We start from the raw sequence: 19,485 nt of genomic DNA on the forward strand, positions 1-19,485 counted from the left end.
CTGAATGAAACTTTCACAATCCACATTGTTTATGGCGACCGAAGTTACTATCTTCTCTCTGCCAACTCCTGCCATCTACGAGCAATCAGCCAAACAATTTGCAGCTGGGCGACAGGTAATCAGTCGCACGTGGCATCTAATTTGTGCCCCCCGCTTCCTTTGCCAAGGTGTTGGACATGCGCATTGTTGTTTTCCTGCATGCGGGACACTCGAGCGCGCCCGTTGAGCCAAGCTGCATTTGAAGCACCATTCTAAAACTTTTAGGCTTCATCCAGCAACTGACTTTAAGTGTAGACTAATAAAAGCATGATAAAAAACAGCAGCAACTCATCAGTTTATGTCATGCATTAATGCAGAATCATATTCATTTGCTAAATCAAAATGACACTGACTGAAGTGAAAGAAAACATTGTATAGTTTAAAATAAGTGTGAGGATGATGTTCTTTGCTGGTCATATCTAATGCATACAAGTTGCACTTTTATTTAAAAACTGGAACTGATCTCATCAGTGAAATGCAGTTAAATTAACTGATTTATTACAAACAGAAATTCAAAAGCAAAACAGATGAGATGTGGATGGCAGTGAGGTCAGTGAGTGGATGTGTGGGACGTAGCCTGTAGTTCATCCTGACCAAATCTGAAGTCGATTGCATAAAGTCTGTCGGACTTAGTAAAAAAATGCCAGAAAACGAGGAAAATAGACTAAAAATGCAGAAAAAGGGCGATTTACTGTCTCGCCCCCCAGTGATTGGTTGGAATGTACATCTTAGGGTATGCATCTGGATCATTTGGCTGAGTAAAAAAGAGAACTACTTCATGTCTGTTACATTGATAGAAGTAAAACCCTCTGATCCAGGTTTACTCTGCAGAGTTAAACAGTAAACCTGTGAGATTTAATCAGTCATGGTGCTTTCTGTCAAACATTGTTTCCCTTTGATGTCCTTTGGGTTACTTAGATCTGAATCAAAATATACTATGTAGAATAAATGATCAGTCTTAATCACTACTGTAACACATGGTTCTGTTTGAATCAGCTCCTCTCGATCACTGTTCAATCAAAGCTACATGCTACATGAAAATAGGTGCTTAAACTTCCATGAGTTGGTTGTGTAATCTTTGGGTCTTTTTTGAAAGCTAAAATGTACATAAACTGTAGAAGTGAAGCACAAACCTCAATGAAAGTTATTTTTTAATTGGATATGTTTATCATCACAAACAAAAAATACGTTACAAGTCAAACAAAAAGTGGTTGGAGGAAGGAGGGGAGGCGTAGAGAACACATTCAACACCGTCCCATATTACTCATCCATATCTGTGCAAAGCTCACAGCAGATCCGACAACACGTTTCATACAATTTGTTAGGAGACAAAAAAAAAACAAAAAAAAAAAAAAACTAGGTAGCGTTTTGTTTTCAACGACATGGGCCCTGACTGGCCCCGAGGGCGGCAGACGGTCAGTCTCACAGCTTCTCGTTGGCGGTGATCAGCGGAGTGTACAAGTACGCAGCATCGTCCTCTTCGTAGATGATGGTCACGGTCCCCCCGGCATCCGACACCGCTGCGCTGGTCTGTATGTAAGCCTGACAATGAGGGGACAACAAAGAGTGAATGCAAAGAGCATGTTTAACGGAGCGTCCCGATGAAACCTACAACTAAAAGAAACCCGAGAGCAGCGACGAGTTTTTAATTTTGGAGTGAATCTGGACTCATTGCGTGTGAACACTGGTTCGCTCCTCACCCGCTCCAGCAGCTGCAGGCGCTCCTCGTTCAGCAGGTTGCTTTGCCTCAGCTGGCTCACCGTGCTCTCCAGGCCCAGCAGCTTCTCCAGGTGGCGGCGGTGGCGCTGCTGCAGCACTTTCACCTTCTTCTGCAGCTCGGCCACGATCGCCTCCAGCTGCTCCTTGCTCAGACTGCTCTTGTGGTAGCTGCGAGAGAGGGAGAGAAGCGTTGCAAAAGCGTTTATAATGAGACTTGCCAACTTCACTCCGAAACGTGAGGGTCGGTGCTCACCAGTGCTCCTCCAGCTGGCGATCCAGGAGCTCCACGCCGTCGCCCTCCTCCCACGTGCCGTCGTCCCCCTCTCCCTCGTCCGTGTCCAGCCTTTCCACGGTGAGGACCAGGGACGTCGGGGAGGGCGGCGTGTGCTTGGACACTATGGGCAGAGTGGACGTGATGGGCTTGGAGCTCAGAGCGGACGACAGCACCGTGTCCGGGCACACGCTGAGCTGGGCGGCGGCCTCACCGGGGAAAACATTCGGGATGGTCTCGAAGTAGGTGATGACTTGTGTTTCGCGGGGGTCCGAGGGCTCCTCCGCGGCGCTGCTCACGTCTTCACTCACCAGCCCGTGGCCCTGAGTGAAGATGGCAGCGGTGATTCCGTTCAGAAGCTCATCCTGGCCCTCGCCGGCGGGGCACTCGGACATCACGACCACCTCCCCGCTGTTACTCAGAGCATTAACCGTCTGGAGTAAAGTAAAAGGGAAACTCTGCCCCGTTTTGATCTCCATCACTGACGCCAGGTCAGATTCCCCGGCATCACTCGCATCCAGCCGGCCGGTTTCTCCCTGCTGCGATGGGTCCACGGTGATCTCGTACAGGTGCACGGTGTGCGTCGCTTCGCTTTCCGTCTCCACGGCGTCGACAGCCAGCGTCCCGTCACCTGACTCCGTTTCGCTTTGGTCGCCGGTGGCGCGAAGCCGCTTCGGCGTCCTCTCGCTGGGATCCGCCGCTTTCCGTTTCTAGAAAGAAGGAGTGTGTGTTTAGCAACAGGACAGTGGTTACAGTTTAGCTGTAGTGTTGCTAAGATAAGACTTTCTGACTGACACCAGATATCTGAGCAGTATTGGCCAAAAGCCCAGTAAGTCTTTGAATACCCCAGATAATCAATTCAGTCAATACATATGCAGATCTGCTTGTTTAAGTGCCAAGCAAATGTTTAAAAAAAATATATACTTTCATTGATTTCTATCTTCTCACAATCAGGGCTGGGCGATAACTGAATATGATTTATTGTCTTTCAATGGAATTGTATTGTGAAGAAATCATATATCGAAATATTGTGATACAAAATTATGTCGGCTAAATTTAAGTTTTAATTGATAAGAATTCTGCTAATGGGAAAATAAATCAAATTATTGCTTTAATCAGATTATTAAGCATTTCCACTAATGCTTAATAATCTGATTTAATTTCTCTGTAATTTCACTTAAAATTTAAGTTTATTTTGCACTAAAGTTCTTAATTAAATGAGAACATACTCTGTACTTTAAGTATTTAATTCTTATTGGGGTAAAGAAAAATAGGCCACGTGGTTATTTCATGTAGACTATTGAACTACCAGAAAACATGCTATGTTATATATATCGAGATATCAAACGAAATGAATGATATCGCCTGACGGGATGATTGAATCATTTTGTAATATGAGAATTACAGGAAGCTGTCAAGGAGCACCTCTGTGTAATCATCAAATCTTTTTAAATAAACTTTATGTTCACTCTATCCCCTTCGCTGCCTGCTCTGGTTAATTTCCAGGCCATAAATAAATCAAAACACTTTTAAAATGGTACAAATGTTAAGGAACAAATACCAGCTTCCTGAACATGAAATCCTATTCAGCCCGATCATGACCGTGTTTTACCTCAGCCTCCTGGAACACTGTGGGCACAGCGTCGCTCTCGAGGTAACGGATCCCCCATCGCACCTTGAAGCACGACGGCACAAAATGCTCGTGGCAAATATACTGGTGCCGAGAGGGAGTCCAGTTGCCGCGCCGCATGTTGCTCAGCCACTGCTGCAGCCGGACCGGGTCCTGGAGAGGGAACCTGGAGCACAATGAAGACTTACGGATGTGAGACACTGGACAACACCTGGGCTCCTTCAAGGGAAATGTTGTGAAATGTTTAGAACCAAAAAACAAACGAGCAGCGAGGAACGAGCCCTCGCACCTCTATATCACACTTTTCACCAGTCCTGCTATGCATGCCAACATGATAAAGCCAATTTATTTGGCAGAAGAAGAAGAAACGCTACAGCTTTAATAGGGCCTTCGCTGGCCCGACGTTGTCGGTGCCCAACAATACATCATAAGACTGAGCTTGTTCCAAAGTCTCAAAACTGCCTCCCTAAGCTGAAAATCAGACGCTGTGGACTCGGCACGTTTTGGCTTGTGCCACTCTGTATACTGTGTAATGCAACCCAACACCTGCAGTATGGGAAGCCGTACTTAGTGGTGGTGCTGTACGCAATTACATTCATATTGAAGGTAATATTATGCGTGTGAGGTAGACAGAATAATAGAGACAACTTCTGAAATGACACTGTCAAATATGTCAAAGCGTGTTGCTTTGTAATGATGTTCTCCTGGTCACCGTTTTCAAGTATTGTCTTTATGAGTACAATTTTGACATGTACTGTACATGAGTATTTCCATTTTATGCAACTTTATACTGATACTCTACTTTTATTTGACCGTTTTTACATACAAAACACATGCATGTGCTTAGATGATATCATGTAGTACTTTCCTACTAATCTACCCATAAGTACACACCGAATTTAAAATTGGCTCCACATTGAGGAACATCAACAGACATGTATTCTAAATGATGAGTACTTTTTATATGATTAGTACATTTTACTGATAATACTTGTACTTTTACATCTCATGGAGTATTTACAGACTTGGGTGTTTCTACTTCTACTAAAGTTAAGGATCTGAGTGCTTCTTCTACCACTGCATACTGTGTGAATCATGAGCTCCAGGATTAACGTGAGGCACAAACTTTGGGTTTTCATGCACTGGCTCATTTTAAGGTTTGGGCCTTCTTTCACGTGGAAAGAGTTAGTGGAAAGAAAACCTCCAAAATACACATTTAGGTGTGTATTTTACTTGTTTGTGTATTTGCGTCCGTAGGTAAAAACACGATACATTCTAATTACTAAATATAACCAAAGAGCACATGTCCAGAACTTACACGTAAAACATATCTTTAGTCACCACCAGATTAAAAACACGATTCAATCAGGACTCAAAGGTCAAAACAAAAGACGTTAACTTAAGAGTTTATTAAAAAAAAAAACGTAAACAAAAAAAAAAAGTTGATACTTAATAACTACAGTGATTAATTAAAATAAGTAGGAAGCATGTACGTGGTGAAAGGTAGGAACACGTCCCTTAAAGTCAGAGACGACGCCTCCACCAGCACCACAGCTAACATGGACTAACAGCTAGAAGACACGTTTAAGCCGCTTACTTGTAGAAGCTCTTCCTGTCGCTGCCGGAGTCATTCTTACAGTTTGGGGCAGAACAATATTTTGGCATCTCAGGTCGCTGGTGTTGTTCGAGGCTGACTGTCTTCGTGTCCAACGACGTTCACAACAAGGTGAAACTCGTGCTGTGTGTGTTGTCAACTCGTGGCGCATAGTTGACGACTGACGATCAGCTGTTGGAAGTCGTGACGTCAAATAAATGAGACGTCAAATACATTTTAAAAAGAGGGTTCGTAAAGATACAAACAACCATTCTTCAGACCGGGTGGCCTCTCTTCAGACTATGGGAACAGAAACGTGAGCTGCCGTGGAAGAGTCGCTGCTACCCGGCTTATCTAGCGTTAGTTCGAAGCACCGGTTAGCATCATAGCTAGGCTAAGGTTAAGCAGCAAGTAGCCAATCAGAGGCAGAGTAGGGGGCGGGTCTTTCTGCAGGCTTTCTGGGTAGGCGTTCCCGCATATGCGCAGAACGGATCGAGCAGTCGGAAGGGATCGGGCACTGACTTCACTGTTTATGAACGCTACAGTAAAATACGGTGTTGGTACTCCGAATCTTTTACTTTAGTAAAACTAGCAAAGAAACAAAAATACATCCACATTTATCTATTATTTTCATGTGTTATTAACCTAAATCTGCCAGGTAACTTTAGTTATTAAATAAATGGAGTGGAGTAAAAAGTACAATATATTTCCCTCTGAGATGTAGTGGAGTAGATGTATGAAGTAGCAGTAAAATAGTTAATACTCAAGTACAAGCACCTCGAAATTGTACAGTGCTTGAGTTAATGTACTAGATTACTTCAATCATCTTCATAGCTTTGAATCCCAGATTTTCTTGTGAAGACCCGCCCTACGTAGCATTCATGCACTAGCATTGGCCTACAGTCCATGCTGGCTGAGGTACCAGTAATGTGATTTGTTCAGGTCCTACGTCCTGACCTTGTCTACTCGAGGTCCATGCCTAACCTTCATCATTTGTCTCAACCTACGCATGGACAGGTCTTCCTAAAAAGCTGCAGTGGGATTCTATTCACTCAGAATAGAAAGACAGACAATAAATAAAGATACCAGCTTGTTTCTAAAATCACCGGACTAGGTTTTTTTATTCAATATTTTTTCCCCAAACATTACACGGAATCTTTAAATGATACAGTATATATACATACACGTCAGTGTATTTCATTATCTAAAAAGTTGAGGGCCATTGGACAATGCAGCTGTGCGCTTCGAGACAGAATTGCAGTTTGGACGTTTGTGTACGGAAGGAGTCCACGTAATTGAACGTGTGTGTCAGGGAGACTCGAGTGCCATCGGTGTTTGCCTAACGCCAAAGCTAGTTCGGAGAGTAGACTGTGCGGGAGCTGCCGGGTGACGGTCGAGGATGAAAAACATGGAGAGCAGCGGTATCTTCCTCAACAGGAAGCAGTGCAAATTAAATGTTACCAGCTACATGACAACCAACTACATACACCACTAATGGCAAACAGCACCTTTATGAGTGCCCCCCCCCCGACACAATCTGTAGATTTTTTTCCGGGGCTGGGATCATAGGTTTTTTTGTATTCCTGTAAAACAAAACAAAATAAACGGACATACTGTAGGAGAGTTTGAGAAACACTGATAGACATGCTGCTCTTCACCCAGTTTACAACGCTCCAAGCTGTGTACACGGGCCAACAGTACAATACTAGCTTTCAGAGTCACAAGACGCTCCTTGCAAAAACCGAACAATCATTTTCATTACTGATCTTTGGTACATACCAGCTATTTGATCCCATCTGCTGAGTACATCAAATATTCTAAAAACCAAGCAGCTCCAAGGAGACTCATCTGAAGGGTTGGTGTCTTTACCCGGTGATGGAACACATGATCACAATGTGAACACAATGGACAACGGGAATGGAGTTTTTTTTCTCTTTTTTTTTTTTCCAGTTTTAACCGATAACATGAAAGAACGTACCCAGTTCTGGACTGGGTGGAAGTGATCTCTTCCCATCTGAACTACACCACGTGTTTCCTGTACACAACTAGTGGAAGTTTGGTCGGGGAGAGGGATCCCTTAGGCTAAGCATGAGCATGTCCGAGCACTGTAGGGAGTGAGGTGGCTGGGATGGTTCAGGTCAGACGGGAGGGTCGTCGGTGTCACAGACGGTTTGGCGCGGCCTCTACATCATCCCCATCTGCATTAGCGTGTTGGCATACGCCATGGGCTTGACATTCGGATGAGGCTGTGAAGGAGACAAACGTTACACCAGGACCAAATTAAATCTTTAATATGCTTTTGCAAACTACACGTCAAACATGTGTTTTTAGCAGATATTTGAGTAGTTTTTGTCTTTAACCCGGTAAAATTATCATGTGTTCAAATGTAATCTTGAAAAATGTAGTTTTTGGTGAGAAACTTGAATAAATAGTTATTTGAAGGAGATGTTTTCACAGCTATATAAAATAGACATTAGATATGGAATTATGATCCGTTTAGCTTCCTAACAAGCTTATGAAGTTTATAATACATAAATAAAACTTATTGCCAATAATTGTTTCTAATCGAAGAAAATGTAAAAAAGAAAATAATTTATTTCCTTATCATTTGAACTGCGTGTTTTTCTGCAAGTGACCGCTTTATATGACAATAACAAAATATAACTTTGGTGCGGTTAAAATTATTTTTCAGGACAACAAACACAATCTGTATTATCCGATATGGCTCATCCACGATCTGCAATCGGTATCAGCGAACGTGATCAGTGGATCTCTAAAAGTTACATCTGCTCCCTTTTTACTGTTGATTTGTTGTGCGACTCAAAAATGTGATACGAAAAATGAAAGCGGGTCATGAACTGTTAGCCATCGGCACAGTCCCGCTCTGAGCTGGTGTCTGTATCTGCACAACTCGTGCTTCTCCAGATGTTTTTAGGTTTGGTGGTATCGTTTCTGTATCGAGATGATGACGCAGGGCATCGTATCAAAGTCATCATTGTGGTATTGTGACAACACTAAATTAGAGTACAGGATACTGACCACGGCAGTGAACTGGTGAAATTCTGGCTTAAGGTCTGATCCCCTGAGGTGGATATAAGCTCCTTTGTTTCCCATCTGATCACTGGAGGAAGACAAGAATACAACACGCAGCATTGAAAGTAAACAGCGTATGTAACAGCTGACTCAACACTCTTAAAGTTAGCCGGCATCATTTCGTACCAGTAGTTGGGTGCTGAGAACACGGTGATGCACTTCCCTGAGTGAGTGACCTCGTAGCCCTCAGCTTTGACCTCGTGACTACGCACAACGAAGTCCAGCTTGTTCTGCTCCAGGAAGCGCTCCGTCACATCTGGCCCGAACTGACAACTCACTCCTCGCTTGCTGACTGACCGCCCGTTCTGCATGACAGAGAGAGAAAGAGAAATTAATTCTTAATCCAGTTGGAAGCGGACTGAATGTTGCTCTAACACACAAACCACTGGATTCATAATGAGCTATTAGGTGGGTGGGAACTGACCTGAGGCTGTGGATCCGACCAGAGGAGGTCACACATGGGACCTGTGGGAGAGCGGAGGAAAGCGTTCTGGTCATTTTCTCTAGAGATGCTTCCTTGGAGACAGAGGGTGCATTTGGAGTCGGAGCCTACCTGAGTCTGGAGGCTGTCTGTTCCTCTCAATCTTCCTGAGGTCATCCAATGTGACACCGTCTTCACTGAAGAGTCCACCGTGCATAACCTGAGGTGGAGAATCTTATTAAGCTCGGGCCACACCGTCTACTGAGCAGAGCGCAAGTGTTGCCTATGCTCGCTCTTTTCATTTCGGTGCATTCTGGGTAAACTATGGCTGTTTTTCTATACAAGCAATCAAACACACCGACTGTAAATTACTATGTGAATATGACGCATCTCTCCGGGATAAACAGGAAAAAAGCAAAGACGAGTCTTGTTAAGCCTCGGTTAAACTCCCAGTGGACGTAGTTCTGTTTACACTGCCCACTTGGGAGGACGCGTTCCACACATGCCCAGCTACACTAACTGACTTAAGAGTCAGTTTTGCTGGTCTGGTGTACAATACAATGTTCAATACAAGCTGGATTTAGCACGTGATGCTGTGGGCCCTGGTTGATGTTATACGTCACATGTGTCAGATATTATGGACTAACAGAGGAGCCAATTATGTCTGACGGGCGATGTGCAATTTACTGCTGTGGCCAGAAACATGAAGGAGATCAAATTGAAGTAGAGCTGGGAGGGGGGGGGGGGGGGGTGAGGTTTAATTGTTTGTTTACTATAAAGTTGTTGTGTTTTTCGGGGTGATGAGAAAAGAAAGGTTTCAGCCAGCCAGTGTTTTGCAAGTTTGGCGGCTCGTAATGTTAGCAAGTGTGGGGTTGAGAGAGAGGGAGCAGGCTTGTGACTGATGATGAGCATGAAGTAAGCAGTAATGTTACAGCTGTGAACATATCAGTGCAGTGTGTGTACAGTTTGTCTTTGGATAAATGCTCACTTAAGGTGGACCTGCTATTCTCATTGTAATGCCACGCTGCTTCTCTTGACTTTTGGTGGAGGAGCTGCCGAGTCAAGTGCGACACCTAGTGGTGAGATATGTTAGACCGGTCGGGTCTTGTGGCTTCACGTCAAACCAGTTTGAATAATTTTACTCTGCCCCGGCTCTACTGCCACTTGAAGCACAGTGGCCACACCTACAATTACGAACAATTAAATTGGCAGATAAAAACAACACTGTCTCCACCGGCTACAGAATGTTGTACCAAACAGAAACTGGAGCCGGTGAACACTGCTTACCAGTACTTTGCTGTTCATACACTGTGCAAGAGGCAGCCACTGGAAGACCTCGCTGAACAGCTGGAACATCTGGGCTGTGTACTTGGCTTTCACCTCCCCTTCAAATCCATACATCTGGTTCATGTTGTCTGTCTCATGGTTACCTGCATGTAAAAATAATGATTAAACAATTTTATACCGTAATATAAAAGTCTGTAATGTAACAGTAGAAACCAAATGAATTGTGATGACAGAAAAGGCTAATAAATGAATTTCAGTGTTGTGCTGTATAGAGTGTGACATATAATACAACATGTTATACAGCACACAGGCATCCACAGACTCATGCACAGGCACAGTGTGGGCGCTCTCACCTCTGAGCAAGAAGAAGTTGTCGGGGAAGAGCAGCTTGAAGCCAAAGAGGGTAAGAATGACCTCAAGAGAGAAAGAGCCGCGATCGACGAAGTCGCCATTGAACAGCTGAATTCTGGGGTTAAGCAACGTGACGCACAAGTTTTGAGGCTTTTAGCCATTGTTTGAAGGCCTTTACACACCGGGAACGTAACAAATAAGAGAAACCAAAAGCTAAATGCACAGAAGGAGTGAACCTGGTCTGTGCTGCCTTTGTCAAGGTTGACAGGAGTAATAAAGTTTGAGCCTTAGATTTGTTGTTTCATAAATAGAAGCGCAACTCAACCCATTCTGCACAACGTGATTGGTTGATGTCTTTCTGTGTGGTGTGAAAGCTCAAAAAAAATCCACCTTGTTGCCAAAAAAAGCTTTTTTGCCACGTTATAATCGGATTATGTGTTCAAGTATTTGTGACGAAAACAACAGTTTAAAAAAAATCTATTTAACTGCAAATGAATCGCACGAAAAAAAGAAAAAACCCCACCCCCGGTGTGTAAAGGCCTTCAGACACAGAATGGTACAAACGAGGAGGAAGACAGCGTGAACAGTGTGAAAGTAAAGGATACATAGGGGTTGGTCTCTGATGGTAAGCCGTTCAACTGGAAGATGTTGAGGAGATCGTAGTACTGTCCATGTGTGTCACCACAAATTGTTAATTTTTCTGTCTGTGGCAAATAGAAACAAAACACATTAAATAGAATCCCCAAAAGATAACCGTAAACAACCACGAACAAACACATTGTGTCGTATTTACTCCTGCAGTGCTATTATGAGCTGATCAAGAAGATAAACCTACTGCTGCACTCTCATTGGTCATAAGCAGCAACTTCACCAGTGAATACCTGCAGTCCTCACCTCTTTTAATGTGATCTCAATAAGACTCGGTAGTTTCGATAGAAGGTCTTTAACTTGCACCAAAATCTGAAAGAGTTCAAAAAAAAAGGTTCAATGCCTGTTGGTACATTTAAGTTACCTTCAGTCGGTGTGTTTCATAGAAACAAACATGGTGACCTGATAAGCACACTTTCTGTGCAGCTTCTTCTGGTCTTTGAACCAATCCATCATCTCCCTCATGAACTTCAGCGTCACATTCCCGTCCTCCAGCTGGGGGCCGTCGTAGTCATCCTCAATCGCTGCAACACAAGACACACTTCTGATATATATTACAAGTATATTAAGAGGTGCATTTTGTTATCATTAGCCTCCGTCTTACAGCACATTACGATTACAGATATATATATATATATATATATATATATATATATATATATATAAAATTTTACACTTTTGTTCAATAACACGGGAGACTTACTCATGCTTTCGATGTCCAGGGAGTCCACAACAGATTTCTTGATCTCATCGCTGGCGATGGCTCTCTCGAACGCCTTCCGTTTCACAATCTTGTTACATTCCTGATACTTCATCCTCGCATCCTTGTCATTTGGTCGAACCCTCACTACCTATCGTCAGAACAAATAAATCAATGCTGGTTACTCATCAACCGGCATCAAGGAAGCCGTCGAGAAATTGACGAAAAAGACCTTGGAGGATGTAAATGGGTATTAAAAGTGTGTTACGGTTTCAATTCTGCAGTTTATACTGGATAAGAAGTATTTAAACTATTCAGACTGAGACAATGTTCTGCCCGATGCATCTATTAATACACGTAAATCTAGATGCAACCTCTCGTAGCTTCATCAGGATTAACTCTCATTTTATGTTGCCATGGTGCTTGGTCCAGTTTGTGCAACAAGCTGTCAGAGGTCTTTGCTGCCAAAGCCACAGTATGTTTATATTGCTTACAGCCCCAACAACAATAGACACCACATTAGCTGTGGTGTGAGTGCCTTCAAACTGGATCTAATTGGCTTCATGTCTGGATTAAAGGATAATCCTGATTCCAGGCCGTTAAAGCAACATGAGCAGCCTCACTCGAGCCGACGGGTCAACAGATGGAGCTGCAGATCTCTTCTTTGAGAAAATCACATTTCAACATTTCCTTTCTCGTACATTCTAGGTTCAGAGTGGGCAGCTACTAACAGTCGAAGACGCCATGCTTTCTCACCGTCTCGTAATCCTTAAGCGCTGCCTTGAACTTGCCCAGGGCCATGTTGGAGGTGGCGCGGCGGTAGTACCCCTTGATGTAGTTCTTGTCTATCTCCAAGGCCCTCGTGGCATCAGCCAGGGCGTAGCCGTAGCACTCTGTGCGCAGGTACGCCAGGCTTCGGTTGCTGTAGTAGACGGCATTGGTAGGGTTGGCCTCCAAGGCCTCCGAGTAGTACTTGATTGCATTCTCATAGTCTTTATCTGAAAAGAACAATGTCACATCGTCACTAGAAAACACTGGGCTTGTGGTTCTACCAAGTTCCACGGCAGGCGGTTCATGTTTAGTGTTGCTCTTTTCCCGCACTAGAACTGATGGCAGACTTTGAAAATGATGCCGAGATAAAATGAACTCATTGTTGTAACCCGAATAAGTTTGGATTTTTGATGAGCTGGTTCAACACATCACTTTGGCTTCCTATAGCTATAGTAGCTATAAAATACTTCTTTACTAATCCAAAGTAAATACACTGAAATGAAGACAATTCTTACTGCACTAAATACAATACCAACAATATGCTTCATTCAATACCTCAAGATAAATAGTGTGACAATATTTGGAAATGATTGTACATTTATTTCGAATATTGGGGAATTTATTGAATTGGTTTGATCATTTCAACATTTAATAAACCGTATTGGTGGTTGATAACGCGTCTGAGAAGAGTTATAAGTAATGCAATTTGGGTGGACTTGATCAAAAAAAAAAAAATCTATAATTAAAATAAGTAAATAAGTAAAAATCAATCCCTGTCCTGTTGATTTTATGCAGCAGGCATAAAGTCAACCCTGCACATCAGACAACCTTTCCATTACATCTGTTCAAACTCATCACGATCTCTCAGCCCTTTGGAAATCGAATAGAAAAGGAAGAGAACTTTCGTTATTGGTGCTTTTCTTTGTCAAACTGAAAGCGGTGAAAAGTACCAATGTGTTTCTACTCAAGTACTGTACTCAGGTATGATTTATGCACTAATCACTAGTTGCTTTGCAGATTCAGATTAATAATACAAAAATATAAATGAACTAATAAATTATGATTTATTATTATAGGCTGGAATAAGATTAGCCTTTATTGATCCATAGAGGTGAAATCCGGAACAGAAATAAGTACAGATACAGAGAGAAAAGTAAAAACTTACTGTATTATTAGTAAATAAAATATAAATAAAGAATATAAATAAATATAATTAAAGAGTAATTACACTCAAGAAAGGCTGGTATATAAAGTAATTACAATTAGCAGCACCTTATTAAAGTGAATAATTATAATCCAGTCATATGAATCTGAAATGGGCCGTTCTTCATAACGAGCACTTTTACTTTGGGTCCTTGGAGTAAAATGCTAATACTTTTGCACTAATACTGAAAGAAATGGACACATCTACATTTAACAGTTACTGTATTGTTGTGAAACCGAGGCTCTGCTGCTGCTCACGCGCGCGCCCGCTGGCTAATAGAATATTCTGGGAGTTATTTCTGAATCTCACTTTAAACTAACGATAACCTGACGACACGACTGAACATACACAGAGAGTGTACACAGCATGCGTTTGAAAACCCATATAAAGTATAACAATAACGATTTAAACAAGTTCGGTGTGCACTATAGACGACACGCGTGGCGGCATGTGTTAACATCGATGCTGTAGCTGCTGGTGTTGTAGCTAGCTAGCGTTAGCTAAACCAGCTAATTTCAATTCAGTGCATCGTAATCCAATGAATGGAGTTTACGGTTAGCATGCTTTGAGAGCAATGTTAGCCTAGCATTAGCGACCGGCTACGGTTTTGCGCGTGATGCTACAAAATTATGTCGCCACTACAGCTAACAGTCACATCGTTGTCAGTTATAAACTGCTGATTAAAATACATTGGCTTGACAGGTCTGTCACATTACCTTTAAAATACTTATTCGCCTTCTCCTTCAGCAGCTCTGCATCATTACTTCCCTCCGCCATCTTTTCCTCACTGCCGTTTTCCGATTCGTGCGCCATTTACTGCACTGTCGCAAAGGTCGCAAAGTATTTTCTTTTGCTCGCAGTACTCTAAGAAATTGAAACCTAAATTGAAACCTTACTGCTGCATAGATATTACTTCTAAATATACATTAAACCGTTAAATTGGTCGTAAATTAAATCGTATTCAAACTAAATTATTAGTGTTAGTAAATTATTAAAATGTTTATTACTTACTTAGAAATTAAATTAGTTTAAATAAAAAGCGTGTGTATGGGTGGTTAGGTATGAGACTGAGAGATATTGACAATGACGTTTCAAAGCTAAATGTATCAAGTACTATTAAAGTTCCTTTTAGTTTATTAACCAGCAGGGGTCAGTATAGACCTTCACTAAAATGCCCATGGAATTAAAAATCATAACCGGTTGAGTTTGTTGGCAACTGTCGAACTGCTGATGTGAAGTTAACCAGACTAATGTTGAGATTGTGAGTAATGTGTTACAACCGAATCATTAGATAACGATTAGTTAAGTGATTCATGTGGGAGTCAATTTCCCCCGGCTTGTCTGGAATTACTTTAATTTCAAGAGATGTGCTGTCCTCAAGTCTCTGCCCCTCTCTGACTGAACTGCAATAATATTCCAATTAATTAAAATCTACAGACTTGTCTAACACACACACACACACACACACACACACACACACACGTACAGCTTCTGTCACCAATCCTTTTGGTCGTAATCCAGATACCTCGAGGCTTGAGGATGTTGTAGAGGAAGCTCCCTAGCTGCCATCTGAACGCAGCAATGGCCCTCCGGGCAACCACCAGATGTATGAAGGGACAAATGGGGCATACGTGCACGTTTACGCAACTTTACTCACTGACACATGGCATCTGACGCACCCCGGCCTCAGAGAGCTGGTTTGCAAAAACATCACGCAACCTTGAGCAGAAACACATCCAAGCTGAAACACCTTTCCTTTACTAGAAATACCCAAACACTGGGTTGGGACCCACAGATGGGTCACAGGAGATTTTATTTAGGGTCGCAAAATAAATATGCAGAATTTCTTCCATAGTCCACAATTGCAGTAAATTTATAACATTGAAAATAATATGAAAGGCTATGAAGGTATATTTGTGTCTTTATTACGCAAACAAAAAAAAATGTTTTAAAAGCAAATTTCTCTCACTGCAATCAAAAATCAAGTTTGTAAGTGAAAATATATAAACTGAGAATAATTTATTTGTTAGTTTTGCTTATGAAACTAGAATTTCTGGTTAAAAAAATAAAATCTTTGGTTAAAAAATAATATCTTTGGTTAAAAAAAAAAACCAATCTTTGATTAAAAAAAAAAAAAGCTTTGGTTTCAAAACGAAAAGCTGAGTTGAGTTTTTTGTTTGCGTAATAAAGACACAAATATACCTTCATGGGCGGGGCATACGCTGCTGAATGTGCCGGGAGTTTCTATTGGTCGGTTTGACTTGGCTCTCGGTATCTGCATCCATTAAACACGGACGATGGGAGGTTACGGTGACATGGAGGTAAATTGACATTATACTGCTCTGTTTTGTCAAAATGATTTTAAATGTAGCAGCACTTATACTCATACATGCGCAGCTAACCTTAGCTAACATAGCCATGCCTCAGGCAAAGTGCATGTAACGTTAACCCACAGTGGGCTAACGTTACTCCCTTACCGGGAGCTATAACATCACATGTTTGTTAAAATCATTGGTTAAGTTACGTGACATTTGTAGCTGACAAGCTAACTAACGTTAGCGGTAGCTCGTCTGCCTGTATCCGACCGTAGTTAAGCCTTGTAAAGTAACTTTTCTTTCCTTCACTTTCAAACTTCAGAGGTTGAATGATATCTTACTGAGATTGTGACGATTTTACAGATCATTTATACTTCATATTATGTCCTTAAACGGACCAACAGGAGCTCGGGTTGTGAACCTGAAATATCACTTTAAGTCCGGTAACGTTACAAACGAGATTAATTACAAGGATAAACTGAATTTGAGTATTTTGCACCTTTTGTTTTGTGGTGTGAAATAAAACTAACTACATTTTGTTTTGTTTTAGGGAGCCAGGAGCAAACGGCTCAGTTCATCAAGCTGAGGGGGAAGAACGACGGCCTCTTCACCAGGGACAAACATTCAGCAACCGTAGCTTTGGATTGAGACATTAGTCCATTTGTAATATCTCCATCTGACCATCCTGTACTTAAGGTTACAGTTACATTAGCTCTAATCCTATATAAAGCCTTTACTAATAGGACAACCAGTAGAGAGGACAATACACTTCTGATGTGTTATTGTGATGTCACCTTTTTCTTTCTTTTATTTAAATTGAAATAAGACATCCATGTAAATGATTTATATGTGAATATGTATATATTCTGCTGTGTAAAATTTGTCAATCTTCTAAGTTTGCATCCATGTGTTAACATTATTGATAAATGTTTCTCTGTTCATCATTTTCTCAATGTGATTTGGACAATTTTGGCAGTCACCCTCCCAACTGCAAGCTAATAAACACGTTTGCTGATATTTGTTTTGCTGCTGTTGTTTTTGTTAACTGTCCTCTGCCTTAGGATTGCAAGTATCCAGGCTCTTTTCTCTACTAGAAAGATTGAGAAATAAATAAATATATATGTATATATACATGTATGTATATATACATATATACATATATGTATATATACATGTATGTATATATACATATATACATATATGTATTTATACATATATATTTATTTATTTCATTCACACATATATATATACATGCATGTATAATTAATATGATTATTAATTTAGAAAAACTACATTAAGAAAAATAACTATGAATGAATTATTGAATATATGATTGAAAAACAGATTAAAACTAAAACCTTTACAGTTTATATATATATATATATATCTGTATATACAGTATAATCCTGAGCAGGCATTCTAGGCACGGGAGCAGCAAGGGGATTGGGGGGGGCAGCTGGTGACGCAAACAGGAAGTCCTCTGTAGCATAGGCCGTCTCATTTCGGAGACCACTCGGTCCAGCCTTCGTGGTCCTCAAAGGACACGGCCGATGTGGACCGCGAAGGCTGGGTCTCCTGAAGGATGCAGTTGCTGGATTGGGACATGGGCAGTGTTTACAGTGGAAGCAGATACCGAGAGCCAAGTCAAACCGACCAATAGAAACTCCCGGCACATTCAGCAGCGTATGACCCGCCCATGAAGGTATATTTGTGTCTTTATTACGCAAACAAAAAACTCAACTCAGCTTTTCGTTTTGAAACCAAAGCTTTTTTTTTTTAATCAAAGATTGTTTGTTTTTTTTAACCAAAGATATAATTTTTTTAACCAAAGATATTATTTTTTTAACCAAAGATTTTATTTTTTTAACCAAAAATTCTAGTTTCATAAGCAAAACTAACAAATAAATTATTCTCAGTTTATATAGTTTCACTTACAAACTTGATTTTTGATTGCAGTGCGAGAAATTTGCTTTTAAAACTTTTTTTTTTGTTTGCGTAATAAAGACACAAATATACCTTCATAAAAGGCTAGCGTGCATTCTGTTTGTTTTACTGATGAGAGGAAATGAAAAGAGTGACATGGCAACTCCACCTGAATGCATTTATTTGGTCTCAAGTGTTTAAAGTGTGTGTATGTTTTCAATAACACATGCATAAAAAGCTGTGAGTTATCGAACGTGTATCTCTTTGAAATGGCTGGTTTACCTATTCATAATAACATAAGGTGATGCGGAAATGGCAGTAGAAATTTGCTCTACTCGCGATTTATAGTTAAGGATTATTGCGAATAGGGTGCTGCAGCAATGAGTCCGAAAACCCCGGAAATAAGTTAACGTTTTTGCACTTTCTGTTCCTTCGTCTGAAAGTCAACGGGTTAGATGTCAGAAATAACTTCTGTTGTTAACACAACTTAATCGATTTTAATGTCTTGTTCTACGATATGAAATACGCCAGTAGATACTCCTCTCCTTCATTTTGAAGCTTTTAAGTGTCTTAAAAAAGGCGGTCGCTAACAAGTGGCCAAATGAGACAACAAATCGCCATCATGCGGACTAGTCCGCCTTTACAGCCTTGTTGTATACTAAATGCGTTGTATTAATTTATAGCCTAACATCAGCTTTTCACTTCTCCCTAATGCATTAAAAAAAATCATAAACAGTGGTGTTTCTTTGTGAAGATTATCTTCCTGAACAAAAAGTGTTGTATCATAATAAACTTGTGTTTGCCACATTTTCTGGATTGATATGGAAGAATCCCAATGGGCTCTTTGTCGAGGGAACCAGTGCGACGCTAACATCCGGGGGTCGGCCCTCCAAACACAACCTCATGCCTGCACCGCTCTGTCGGGTCGCATTGGGGGGAAAGGGTTCGGGAAACACTGCCCTGCACTGTCTGTGGTGAGAAAAAAAGAGCCGGGGCCAGCGGAGTCGGGAGATAGGGACATCTGTCTTGTGCACCAGAAAGGAAAAGTCAACCCTTTGACTTATAGGTTTGTGGTTTTGGTGTGTTTTGGGTTTTTCTTTTTTCTCAATGGTTATAAGGTTAAAAGTTCAACAGTGCGAGAGACGTTCAGGAGAGGCATGTGACACAGAGGATACGGCCCAGTCCAGTCTGCTCTGCCATGACTCACCAGCGGCGTCCCGCAGTGAAGAGTAAGAGGCCAAGCAGTCGGGTGACTCACTGTGACCCCCGCCGAAAAAAACCCCTACGGAGTGAGTTCACTTTCTCTCAGCGAGAGCACCTATGAGTCGCCCTGTTTTCTCTCTGAGCCATAACACGTCTAGCTCAGCGATGGTTTTACTAGTAGTGCTGGAGTGGGGTGGGACACACACTTACACACACACACAAGATTGACTGAGAATGAGCTGACGCTACAGCCTCAGCCCCACATGAGAGCAAACGCAGACAGTGAGTGGGAGAGACGGAGTGGGAGGCGAAGAGT

The 19,485-nt window shown here is 41.7% G+C and overlaps 2 protein-coding genes across 2 annotated transcripts; both read right to left on the reverse strand.

Moving 5' to 3' along the window:
• Positions 1 to 1,125: 1,125 nt before the first annotated feature.
• Positions 1,126 to 5,808, reverse strand: LOC116392341 (THAP domain-containing protein 5-like). The gene is made up of 5 exons (XM_031863690.1): positions 5,257 to 5,808; positions 3,642 to 3,825; positions 2,012 to 2,739; positions 1,740 to 1,926; positions 1,126 to 1,581 (listed from the first exon to the last, which is right to left on the reverse strand). Exons 1-5 carry the CDS (start codon positions 5,322 to 5,324, stop codon positions 1,462 to 1,464), a joined length of 1,287 nt encoding a protein of 428 aa, XP_031719550.1. The 5' UTR covers positions 5,325 to 5,808; the 3' UTR covers positions 1,126 to 1,461.
• Positions 5,809 to 6,343: 535 nt separating this feature from the next.
• On the reverse strand, positions 6,344 to 14,541 carry ppp5c (protein phosphatase 5, catalytic subunit). The gene is made up of 13 exons (XM_031863689.1): positions 14,445 to 14,541; positions 12,510 to 12,751; positions 11,757 to 11,904; positions 11,456 to 11,577; positions 11,300 to 11,365; positions 11,011 to 11,109; positions 10,408 to 10,513; positions 10,055 to 10,197; positions 8,900 to 8,987; positions 8,771 to 8,811; positions 8,473 to 8,651; positions 8,293 to 8,374; positions 6,344 to 7,499 (listed from the first exon to the last, which is right to left on the reverse strand). Exons 1-13 carry the CDS (start codon positions 14,539 to 14,541, stop codon positions 7,437 to 7,439), a joined length of 1,476 nt encoding a protein of 491 aa, XP_031719549.1. The 3' UTR covers positions 6,344 to 7,436.
• Positions 14,542 to 19,485: the final 4,944 nt, after the last annotated feature.

The sequence above is a fragment of the Anarrhichthys ocellatus genome, unplaced genomic scaffold (genome assembly GCF_004355925.1).
Source record: "Anarrhichthys ocellatus isolate YVR2014 unplaced genomic scaffold, GSC_Weel_1.0 scaffold29, whole genome shotgun sequence".
NCBI classification, from domain to species: domain Eukaryota; kingdom Metazoa; phylum Chordata; class Actinopteri; order Perciformes; family Anarhichadidae; genus Anarrhichthys; species Anarrhichthys ocellatus.